The sequence below is a fragment of the Coenobita brevimanus genome, chromosome 27, assembly GCF_032717465.1.
Source record: "Coenobita brevimanus isolate Jiangsu-jjx chromosome 27, ASM3271746v2, whole genome shotgun sequence".
Classification (NCBI taxonomy): domain Eukaryota; kingdom Metazoa; phylum Arthropoda; class Malacostraca; order Decapoda; family Coenobitidae; genus Coenobita; species Coenobita brevimanus.
Window position 1 is genome coordinate 25,189,271 of NC_136980.1, and position 13,142 is coordinate 25,202,412.

At 42.3% G+C, this 13,142-nt stretch overlaps 1 protein-coding gene across 1 annotated transcript in view; it reads left to right on the forward strand.

Moving 5' to 3' along the window:
- Positions 1-2,353: 2,353 nt before the first annotated feature.
- Positions 2,354-13,142, forward strand: part of LOC145394516 ((3R)-3-hydroxyacyl-CoA dehydrogenase-like) — a 60,044-nt gene continuing 49,255 nt past the window's right edge. Inside the window, exon 1 of the mRNA XM_080268357.1 lies at positions 2,354-2,426. Within this exon, the coding sequence (XP_080124483.1) occupies positions 2,354-2,426 (73 nt within the window). The remainder of the gene's footprint in view (positions 2,427-13,142) is intronic.

The following is a 13,142-nucleotide window of genomic DNA, read 5'->3' on the forward strand; positions in this document are numbered from 1 at the left end:
TGGAAAGAGTCTGAATTAACACAGTGAGTTCAGTGTGATAGTCGAAATACAACAGAAAGTATTAAGTGGACCACTACCTATGGAAAAAGTCTTTAGCTCATCTCGTTTGTAAATGAAAGCTAGGAATAGGGATCCGGATATTAACGAGAGTTCATTTGTCGTATTCTGGGAATATGTTTGGGTGGCTTCCCTATCGGTTATTCTTATGTGTATATATGATTATCTTCTATGGGTAAAATACTGCCCGACCATGGTGGGTTACAACCCAGCATTTATTCCTTCTAAAATTCGCATCCTCGTCGCCTTCTCTCTCAACTGTAACCTCTCTCCTCGCACGCCTTACTTTTTAGGTGCTCTCCTTGTTAGCTAAACTGAATGCAGGAAGATGTTGGGGCAGAGAACTGCTTCACTGTTGACTTGAACAGAAAACGGAGTAACTCTACACTACAGTAGGCAGAATATTTATATCATGCGTGGGAAAATCTACACTGAAGAAAAAAAGGTACTATTGGTTGCAGAGTATACTTTTTCCTCTTCGTGTTTATAGTTTACAGGCTTCTTGTAAAAGTATCTGAACTGCTAAAATAAATGTGATTAAAAACATGTAGCACAGCTGGATTACACAGTTATAAATGAATACTTGACATTAAAGGCATTATCACTGTAGTTGCAATAATGCAGATGCTTTATAGGGAACTTACTGTAGGACTCTAATCTTAACAGCCTTGACAGTAAATAAAAGGCTGGATGTGAAGAAGACCAGGGGAGGATCCAGCTATAATGAGCGTGAATTTATATCACCAAAAAATAAGTCTAACCATCAGGGATAAGCAAAGAAAAGAACTAAATGGCAAACATGTGTTTAGTTTATTACCTTTCCGTATTGTTGGTTGTCTTCGCTCTATGTACTACCATATATATATATATATATATATATATATATATATATATTGGCAGCCTGAATAAAGTACTACCAGAGTCCAAAATGAGGAAGTAATACACTGTCGACCCATCTGTTTCCGCCATGGAAGACTTATGTATCGAGTCTAGAAGGGATTTTAATAAAGGCACTGCAGTCTTGGAGTCATGACAAGAGACCAGTAAGCTAAGTAAATCTTCACTTCCGTCAGTACAAAAATGCTTGCCACATTGGAACCTCTGATAACATTAACACCTTCACTACGGTAACGCCTTTTTCATTATACTATCCTTGCTGCCAAGAGATGATTATTCCATTGAAGACTGTTGGAAATGTTGTGCTCTGATGAAGATAGATAGACAGATAAACAGATAGATACATAAATATACATATAGATAATTATATACTGTACAGTTTCCATTCATTAACACGGGGCTCTCGTAAGCTGATGATATTTTCTGCAAGCGGTAGCGATGAACTGAAAACGTTCGTGATATGACGTGGTGATGTTTTAGTCATACTGGTCGAGTTCTCAGTATCACTTGGCCAAGTAAGATGCAATGGCCAGGGGGAAAATAGCGGGGTTCGGCCATCATTGTACTTTACTGCCCATTACTTCGCACTATCACAATGTTTACGTCGTAGTTTATGCTTAGTATTGACAAGAGTATGACCACACAAGCCAACATTTTAGTCTCTCTCTCTCTCTCTCTCTCTGTATGCATTTATGTATGTATCTCTTTCTCTCTCTCTCTCTCTCTCTCTCTCTCTGTATGCATGTACGTATGTATCTGCCTATACAACTTCAAGCCTCCACATCTGACTTCCTCTACAATAGTTAACATCTTTGAACCACATCTTGAAATTTATTGGAACAACATTTTCCCTCTACGCCACACAATTCTCCTTCAAATCCTGACAACTTTCCTTCAAAATCAATCTTATTTCCTCCATATTCTGACATCTTTCAAAACTCTGATGGAGTTCTCGCTTATCTGACTTAATCGAAAAATCACTCCTCATTCCGGCAGATCGTAACATCATACCCAACATCACTTTTCATCCATTCCTAACATCACCTATAAACCATATTTTCACTTCTATAACAATTAAAAGTGTTCCATAAATGGCTCTCAAAAATGATAGCCTTGCTCACAAGACTTCACACACAGTTTTCATGTTACGGGTCTTAAGCACTATCGCTATTACACACACACACACACACACACACACACACAGACACACACACACACACACACACAAAAGAGCCAGCGCCTCTTCATATTATCGCCTGAAACTTATATAGCGGTAAGCGATAAGCACTGTACCTTTAGTATCACTCACAAACACTGCTCTTTAACCCTTGCCCCCCACAAAGTAGCCTTAAGGCAGTGTGAGGCTGTCAGTGCGGTAGTGTGAGCGTCAGCAGTCGTAATGGCAGCGTCAGCAGACACCACCACCACCACACCGTCATACACACTCACAGGCAAAATCGCTCTCGTCACAGGTAACATTGTATGCACTTTGTCATAACAGCAACTTGACTTATTCTGTTGAATGAAGTGTTTGTAAACTTGTTTTGCTACTTTTCCAAGGTACTGGAGATGGTTGCCTTCATGTGGTGGCACTGATACAGGATACCCGGCCGGCTAAAGTGCCAGGTTATACAAACGCCCCTCAGCTATTTCCCTATCCCTTAGCCACAGCCATACTTACTTCCTCACACCACTATTCACTTCCTTTTCTTACACCACCACCCACACGTCTCACACCACACATCTCTTCTGCATGTCCCACCACAGCACTCTTAAACAACTGCCATTCCTCCTCCACACTGCCATTTTCCTGGACTTCAGCTTTTAGTCCACCAGGTTCACGTTACAGATGAACCTGGGACTACGAGGACTATACTACTACTACTACTGCTGCTACCTCATAATAATTATTGTTAGTATGGAAGTCCCCAGAGTGATGGATAATGGAGGTGATATCTTACTCTACCATTTCAAAAAGTTTCCTAAACTACATAGGAAGGTCTGAAAGTAGCGATAACATAAGGGGAAAATCCGTTATCGGTGAGGACAGGGCAATTCTTCTGGCTCAAACTACAATAGATTTCTGTCTATCTATATACCTAGGCTGCTTCCCCCAAGGAAAGGGAGGTAGCCGGGACAGGACGACACACTCCCCATTTACTCATCCATTCAAACACATTCATTCGCATCTTAGCCCCAAAGGGAAGAACGGACAGATCCTCAACGCACCACACCGCACAAGGGTCAACTGCGCAATGCAATCAGTGACATCCGCACCAGGGCCGGACAGCAGAGCTGGTTTACCCCTGCCACATCATAACAGACCCATCCCTTTACCCGTACCTGACCTGACTAGCTGATCAGACCAAATGCGGGAAAATATCCCCTCAGGGCTGCATCATCATTTATTCATTCACAATCTCTCTCCATTTATTTCTGTCATGCACAGCCACTCTTCCTTGCTCAACAGACATCCCTCTCGCATCCAGCACTCTCTTCACACTGTCCATCCATCCTATTCGTTGTCTTCCTCTCAGCCTTACACCTCTCACATCAGATCTAGTTATCTTTTTCACCAATCGCTCATTATCCATTCTCTCCATATGCCCAAACCATTGCAACACTCTCTGCTCAACTCTACCAGCCATCTCCCGAACAACTCCAGTTCTCTTTTGCACTTCATCATTTCGCACTCGATCCATATGCGTCACTCCACACATACTCCTCAGACACCTCATCTCCATTACATTCAAACTTTTCCTCTCTGCTACACCCATATTCCATGTTTCAGACCCATATAACGCAGTCGGTACCACAACACCCTCATACAGCCTTCTCTTTACATCCATTCTAAGCGAACGACATCTAAACACTTTTTCATTCCTCCCAGCACCTTTCCTACTTCATTTATTCTAAACTTCACGTCTGCATCTATTCTTCCATCCACGGCAACATGACCCTAGATATTTAAAACACTCTACCTCCTCAAGCAACTCGCCATTCAAAACTATATTCATCCCCCTACCATCTAACAACCTCGTATACTTCATCATTTTACTCTTATTCTCACTTACTTTCAATTTTCTCCTTTCACACACCCTTCCAAACTCCTCTACCAACTGTCTCAATCTCTCCTCTGAATCAACCACCAGTGCAGTATCATCTGCAAACAGCAGCTGCTTCAGGTTCCACTCTCCACCATCAACATTCACCAGACTCAGACCTCCACCTAAAACTCTTGCATTCACCTCCCTTACAACACCATCCATGTAAATATTAAACAACCAAGGCGACATCCCACATCCCTGTCGCAGCCCCACTCTCACGGGAAACCAATCACTCACAGCATTTCCCACTCTTACACACGCTCTACTATTTACATAAAAACTTTTCACCCCTTTTAGTAACCTACCATTAAGTCCATTCAATGTTAAAACAGTCCACAAAGCCTCCCTATCAATTCTATCATACGCTTTCTCTAAATCCATGAATGCCCAAAACACATCCTTGCCTTTCGCTAAATACTTTTCACACACTTGTCTCACAGCAAACACCTGATCCATGCATCCCCTCCCTCTCCTAAAGCCACACTGCTCATCACCAATCACTCCCTCTGTACCCTTTCTAACTCTCATAATTAACACTCTACCATAAACCTTACCTACAACACTCAACAGACTTATACTCCTAAAGCTAGTACATTCATTCTTATCACCCTTGCCTTTATACAACGGGACCACAAAAGCACTTGCCCAGTCAATTGGCACCATACCTTTCACAAAGCACACATTCAACAATCTTACTAACCAGTCAACAATAGTCGCTCCACCACCCTTCAGGCATTCCACAGCACACCCATCCATACCTGCAGCTTTCCCTGTTTTCATCTTCATCTCCTTTACTGCCTTCTCCACTTCCTCCTTCGTGATCAAAGAATCATTCAACTCTCCCAACACATTTAATCCTTGCACCCTTCCATCCGCCAGAATCTCAGCCACCCTTTCCTCCTCTACATTTAACAATCTTTCAAAATACTCTGCCCATCTCTTGCTTACTGCGTCCATCTCAATTAACATCCTTCCATCCTCTGCTTTTACTCGTTCTTCCTTCCCAGACTCTCCCTTTCGCACCCTTTTCACCTCCTTCCAAAACATTTTCTTATTCTGTTGAAAATTCTCTGTCAGCCACCTACCCCACCTCTCATCTGCTGCCACTTTAGCATCACACACAGCCCTTCTCGCCCAATTCCTCTTTTCCTTATACCTTTCATATGACATCTCATCCTTCCTCTGGAGCCACACTTCATATGCATGTCTGTTCTTAGCCACAGCCATACTTACTTCCTCACACCACTATTCACTTCCTTTTCTTACACCACCACCCACACGTCTCACACCACACATCTCTTCTGCATGTCCCACCACAGCACTCTTAAACAACTGCCATTCCTCCTCCACACTGCCATTTTCCTGATCTTTCACTGCGTTCCACTCATCTTTCAATTTCTCTTGATACTCTATCTTTTTCTCTCTTTTATCCAACTCACTCACTCTCAAAACATCCCTGCCACACCTAACCCTCCTAGCTCTCACCCATCTCTTACCTACTCTTAACTTTCCTTCCACCAGGTAGTGGTCAGACATACCTCCACCGTCCCCTCTCAGAACTCTCACATCCAACAATCTTCCTCTTACATTCCTAGACACAACCACATAGTCCATCAAAGCTCTATCAACAACCCTTCCACCCTCCTGTCTCACCCATGTATACTTATAAATATCTTTCTTCTTAAACAGCGTATTTCCAATCACGATCTCTCGCTCAACACACATCACTATCATTCGTTCCCCATTTTCATTTCTTCCAGGCACACCATGCATACCAACTACACCTTCAACTGCTACATTTCCCACTCTAGCATTTAGATCTCTCATCATTACCACATTCACATTCGCTCCAAAACTCTGCAGACATTCATCAACATCATTCCAGAAAGATTCCCTCTCTTCTTCATCCCTTTCACTACCAGGCCCATATGCACTCACAAACACCCACAACTCACGTTCAAATTTCGCTTTCACCCACATCAGTCTCGATGACACCTCCTTCCATTCAGTCACACACTGCGTACTTCCGGACTCACTAACAAGGCCACACCTTCTCTTGCCCTTCCTCTATCAACACCTGACAATCTTCCATTCACACTTCCAAACAGACTCATCCATCCCTTTCATCTTCGTTTCACTCAAAGCTGACACATCCAACTTTCTTCTCACAAACATTCTCCCAATCTCCTCCCTTTTGGCCTCAATCGTACTACATCCACGCACATTCATAGACCCAATCTTCAGGGTACGGGGATAACTCCATCCCCGATCCCTTTCTCTGGTCTGTCTCTTTTTAGGAACTAAAACACAGAGGAGGGGGTCCCTAGTCCCCTCACCCCGCCCCTTTTAGTCGCCTTTTACGATACGCAGGGAATACGGTGGCAGTATTCTTCCTAACACAACCTGGCCGCAGAGTAGTAGTTCCACCCCATAGTGCGGCCAGATTGTGTCCCCCCCCCCTCTGGCGGGGGGGACACAATAGATTTAAGCTATATATATATTAGTTTAACAAACACCTTACACTGGAAATGGAGCGAAATTTTATAGTACGCTCTTCAGTACGAGGAATCGTCCCTTACGTGAATAATATCGTCCGTCAGATGCAAGAAGTGTACAGAAAACGTCATATAATGAAAGGGTTAATGGCAGTGTATAAAAATTTGTTCATTTACACGGTTATTTCTACAAGCAATATCAGTATTAAAAGGGCATAAATAACATACAACATAATATTAATCCCTTCACTATGATGAGGTGTCAGTACATTTATTGCTGCTAACTCTAGATATTTTAATGCATTTAAGAAAGACCTTTTGACATGAAGGGATTAATTAGGTTTATTTCATCCATATGGTTCGAAAGACTTCGCCTATGTAATTCGTTTAGAAAAAGCAATAATATACTGTACAGAGAAATTAGTAAAAAATATTTTAAGGAGCAACACGTAAAACAAACTGGTATGGAAGATGGGGCAGGGAACGGTGTTGTCAAATCCAAAGCTAGAAATATCGCTAAACTTGTTTTCACAGACAGCTAGAATGACAATAAATAATTTATATATCCAGAAAATCATTAGACGAGGGCTTATAATCACTGGTTTATCGCTGATATCTTGCAGGGGTGTCTTATGATATAGCTGGATTTCGGTAATACCTCCGGATCTAGAATAAAAACACTAAATTTGCAGCAGTATTAGGGATTCTCTGTACCTGACGATAATACAAGCACTGATCTGTAACCTACTTGCCAGTCACCGTGATTGCTTATTATCACTACAATATAAAAACTGATCTCTAACCTACTTGCCAGTCATCGTGATGGCTTATTATCACTACAATACAAAAACTGATCTCTAACCTACTTGCCAGTCATCGTGATGGCTTATTATCACTACAATACAAAAACTGATCTCTAACCTACTTGCCAGTCATCGTGATGGCTTATTATCATTACAATACAAAAACTGATCTTTAACCTGAACTCGATTCTTCTGAATTCTCTACACTCTGGCTTCGGCTTTCCTGTCATTCTCTGACTAAATATATCTGTGCTGTTTACTTATCCCCTAATTCTACTGACTATCAAAAATTCTTCGACTATCTTACTTCTACAATGGAACACATTCTATCCATTTCTCCTTTCTCTGAAATCTCCATTCTAGGAGATTTCAATGTTCACCATCATCCTTGGCTCTCCTCTCCTTTCACGGATCCACCTGGTGAACAAGCCTACATCTTTTCTATCCTTAATGACCTAGAGCAGCTTGTACAGCACCCTACCCGTATCCCTGACCGCCTTGGAGAGAGCCCCAACATACTTGACCTCTTCCTCACAACTAATCCTTCTGCTTACTCTGTTAATCTTTTCTCTCCGTTGGGCTCCTCCGATCACAACCTTATTACCTTAACCTGTCCTATCACTCCGGTATGGCCTGTGGACCCTCCAGGGAAACGTCGTTTGTGACATTTTGGAGCCGCGGACTGGGAGGCCCTCAGGCAGTACTTCTTTGATTTTCCCTGGAATGATTATTGCTTCCATGGCCGGGAGCCATCTGAGTGTGCCTTGAGCATTACGGAGGTTGTTCTCTCGGGCATGGAAGCATACATTCCTTTCTCATATCCTTTGACTAACGCAAGAAAGCCTTGGTTTAATCACGCTTGTTCTAATGCTGTCCACAACAAGGAGAGGGCCTACAAAAGGTACCGGAGCCAACCCACCCCTGAATCACATCATCTATACATTTCTGCCCGGAATCGTGCTAAGTCTGTTCTTCGCTCTACTAAAAATAATTTCATCCATACTAAATGCTCTCAACTCTCCAACTCGAATTCTTCCCGCTCCTTCTGGCACCTTGCCAAAAATCTTTCTAACAACTTTACCTCATTATCCTTCCCTCCTCTTTTCTACTCTGATGGTTCTGTAGCTATGTCTTCTACTGATAAAGCAGATCTCTTCGCACAGACTTTCTCCTCCAATTCCACCTTAGACGATTCCGGTGCTGTTCCTCCATCACTTCCCCCCTCTGACTTCCTCATGGCTGACATTAAAATTTCTTCAGTTGATGTATTTTCTGCCATCACTGGCCTCAGTACTAACAAGGCATATGGGCCTGATGGGGTCCCTCCTGTTGTTCTCAAGAACTGTGCTTCTGTGCTTACACCCTGCCTAGGCAAACTCTTTCGCCTTTGTCTGTCAACTTGTACCTTTCCTTCTTGCTGGAAGTTTGCTCTCATTCAGCCAGTCCCAAAGAAGGGTGACCACTCCCAACCCTCCAACTATCGTCCAATTGCTTTAACGTCCTGTATTTCAAAAGTTTTCGAGTCAATTCTTAATAGAAAAATTTTAAGGCATCTTTCCTATCACAACCTTCTTTCCGATCGTCAGTACGGGTTCCGTTAGGGACGCTCCACTGGCGATCTTCTCACCTACCTTTCAGACTCCTGGTCATCCTCCTTTTGGGACTTTGGCGAAAGCTTTGCCATTGCATTTGACATCTCAAAGGCTTTCGATCGAGTCTGGCATAAATCTTTAATTTCCAAATTGCCCTCCTACGGTTTCTATCCTTCTATCTGTGCCTTCATCGCTAGCTTCCTTTCTGGTCGTTCTATAGCCGCTGTTGTAGACGGACATCGTTCTTCTCCTAGATCTATCAACAGTGGTGTTCCTCAGGGCTCTGTCCTATCACCTACTCTCTTCCTTTATTCATCAATGATCTTTTAAGCTGTACATCTAACCCTATCCACTCATATGCTGATGACTCCATCCTTCACCTTTCCATTCGGTTCCCGCAACGCCCATCTCAACAGGTACTTCAACAAACAAGGGATGAGGCTATGGCACACCTAATGTCTGACTTGGCTCGTATCTCTGACTGAGGAAAAAATAATATGGTTGTTTTTAATGCATCTAAGACTCAGTTCTTACACCTATTAACCCGACAAAATCTTCCACAGGTGTACCCACTAATGTTTAATAATATTCAGCTTAATCCTGCATCATCCTTGAATATGCTTGGGGTATCATTTACTCGGGACTTATCTTGGAAAGATCATATTGCATCTCTTGTAAAATCTGCTTCCAAGAGATTGGGTGTGCTAAGCCGACTCCGCTCTTTCTTTACCCCTGCACAATTGTTGATTCTATACAGGGGTTTTATCCGCCCCTGTGTGGAGTACAACTCTCATGTGTGGGGAGGCTCCCCACATACAGCTCTTCTCAATAGGGTGGAGTCAAAGGCTTTTTGTCTCATTAACTCTCCTCCTCTTACTGACTCCCTTCAACCTCTGTCTCTTCGCCGCACTGTTGCATCTTTATCTCTTTTCTATCGCTACTTTAATGGTCACTGCTCCCCTGAACTGTCTGCTTGTATTCTTCCACCCCTACGACGGGCGCGTAGCACCCGTCTGGCAGCAAACTCTCATCCCTTTTCTGTCCAACTCTCTAATGCAAGAGTTAACCGTTACTCCCAGTCTTTCATTTATGCAACAGGTCAGCTCTGGAACTGTCTCCCTCTGTCTGTATTTCCTGCTGCCTATGATCTCCAGTCTTTCAAACGCAGTGTGTCCAGGCATCTCAAAATGATCGGATCTTGAATTTGGCTCTCTATTGTATTTTGTTTTTCTCTTGGAGGGAACTGTAACTGCGGGCTCTTGGCCTTTGGTTCCTTCTTCCTCACATAAAAAAAAAAAAAAACCTACTTGCTAGTCACCATGATGGCTTATTACCATGATAATACAAACACTTATTTCTAACATGCTAGCCAGTCACCATGATGGCTTATTATCACTACAATACAAAAACTGATCTCTAACCTACTTGCCAGTCACCATGATGGCTTATTACCACAATAATACAAACATTTATTTCTAACATGCTAGCCAGACACCATGATGGCTTATTACCGCCGCTTGGCAACTGAGTCGACTGAGTGGCTTACCCTACGGCAGACTACTCAAGGACCCGTTTTCTCGACGGCTTAGGAAGCTCCCTAACACCTTTTCTTAAGCGATTTATTTTGTTTCTTACACCCTACTGTCTTCGTCTGTGGTATGTAAATCCTTGCAGTAACGTCTTATTCATCCATATTCAAAAAGAAATCGCAAAGGGAAGAGGAATTTGGAAGCTTCCTTAGCCGACGAGAGTACGAGCCAAAGTCAGTCGGCGATCAGATGATAAGACACAAGTCTCCTACTCCCCAGTGCATGACAACAAGTTGTTTGTAGTCTGTTCTTGCTGTTGTCACACGATTTCATTCCACCTGGGAGAGCGCCCTAACACTGAAGGAGTTAATGAACGATATAGCAGACCCTCCGGATCGACAACTCTCTCTTAAGCTGAGTACAATTATGAGATAGCCACAGTATAACAACTTCCTTACTCTGATTGAAGGGCTAATGATGATGTCCGTTTGATATTTTATTCCAGCTACCGCCAGACGATTTAATATGGCTTAGGGTGAATAAAGGTGATGGATATTCAAACAATGTGCTGATCGTGTTCTCAGTTTTCCTGTAGCTGTCATCATTTATTATAAAAACTCTTTCAGATAATATTATTGCCCGCCTTTAGAAGGTGGACCGATAATGTTTTAGCCTGCCTCTGTGTGTGTGTGTGTGTGTGTGTGTGTCTGTGTGTGTGTTGTGTGTGTGTGTGTGTGTGTGTCTGTGTGTGTGTTCTTACCTAATTGTTACCTAATTGTATCTTTACAGGAATGAGTCAAGCTCGTACTGTCCCATGTCTTAAACCATATTTATCGTACATATCCTAAAATTTGTGAATTGTTTTGGCACACACTATTTCATTCGGTGGTGCATTCCATTGATCAATTGCTCTGTTTGGGAAACTGAATTTCCTTACGTCTTTATCAACTCTCTTCTTATGCAATTTTTTGCAGTGTCCTCTTGCTGATGCTTCTCCATATGTTAAGTAATCATTTATGTCTATTTTCTCCTTTCCTGATATGCATTTATATAGCATTATCATGTCACCTCTTTTCCTTCTCTCCTGTAGTGTTGGTAGATTCAGTTTATTTAGTCTTTCTTCGTAGCTTAGGTCCCTTAAGTGTGTGTGTGTGTGTGTGTGTGTGTGTGTGTGTGTGTGTGTGTGTGTGTGTGTGTGTGTGTGTGTGTGTGTGTGTGTGTGTGTGTGTGTGTGTGTGTGTGTGTGCCTATCTGTCTGTCTGTCTGTATGTCTGTCTGTCTGTTCCCATTTTATCTCATGAGCGGCTTGAGTTATCAACATGAAACCTTCTGTGTATCAAGATATGACCAAAATCTTGGACTTGGCCAACAGCATATTCTGGCGGGCGATTAGCATTCGGCTTCCGAATAATTTCCTTTTATTTCATGATGAAAATACCAGCACAAGTAAATAAACACGATGAGACAGTTGCTCACCATTTAATGTCTTCAATATTAGACCTCTGGGCTGGAATTTATTAAAACTCTTACGTCCTAAGGATGACTCGTAAATAGTTATGAGTGCCCCTAAACACAGGAGAAATCTTAAGACTATTTATAATAACACGAAAGCGCTGTGGCTTCTCACATCTCGGGGCCCAGTTAGGAATGCTGGGCAGCTGTCACAAGAGCATACGAGTTTCTCACAAGCGATAGAGGAGGCATGATGGCAGTCTGACAACAACTCTGAATTCGTTGCCCAGGACATTTGTGTGTATGCAGACATTTGTGAGGTGTAGAATGATGGTACACACACACACACACACACACACACACACACACACACACACACACACACACACACACAATTTCCAGGTGGTCTGCTATCTTGAGGCAAAGGTGTTGAATTCCTTAATATCTTGTATTTCGTTTCCAGTACTCTTGGTGGGTACCTTATCTACTCTTTTGATCTCAGGTAAACCTGAATGTTGTCTGAACCACATAATTATTACTGAACAACCCAGGTTTTCCGCCATAACTGACTAGCTGCTGTATGGCACTTAAAGATGTTACTTTAGAATCTGGTAACCATTTCTATTGCTGGTTATATTTTCTTATCAAAATTTTGATGAGGCCAATAAAATTCATTGATGATTACTGGGCGCTGAATTAATAATTGAGATACAACAGGCAGTCGCGGTCATGACGGTATCAAACCGTCTAGTCCACGTCAATACATATCGCGTGATGATAACACTTTAGAGATAACTATGATTACCTGGCTCCAACACAGCAGTAACGGATGCATGTACTGCCCCAGGTGCTGAAGTAATAACTTCAGGACGGATATCTTAGGGTAATTTTGAATAACAATATTTAAGCACGAGTTTATCTTCAACTGTTATGGAGTTAATATTACTGAGTGCCTCGTGTGTGGAAAGTTTCTGTCATAATTTAACCACAGGCTTATAAGTGTATCTCCGTTACGGTTCACAACTGGACTCATGTTGGCACACCAATTTTTTTTTTTTTTTCAATATCATCCCAGGAATCTTCTGAAGTTGGTACCTATGTTATGAGTCACCATGTTTGATACGAGTATGCATACATTCATACATAACATAAACATACAGTAACTTTATCTGTCTATGCACTCATCTCTCTCTCTCTCTCTCTCTCTCTC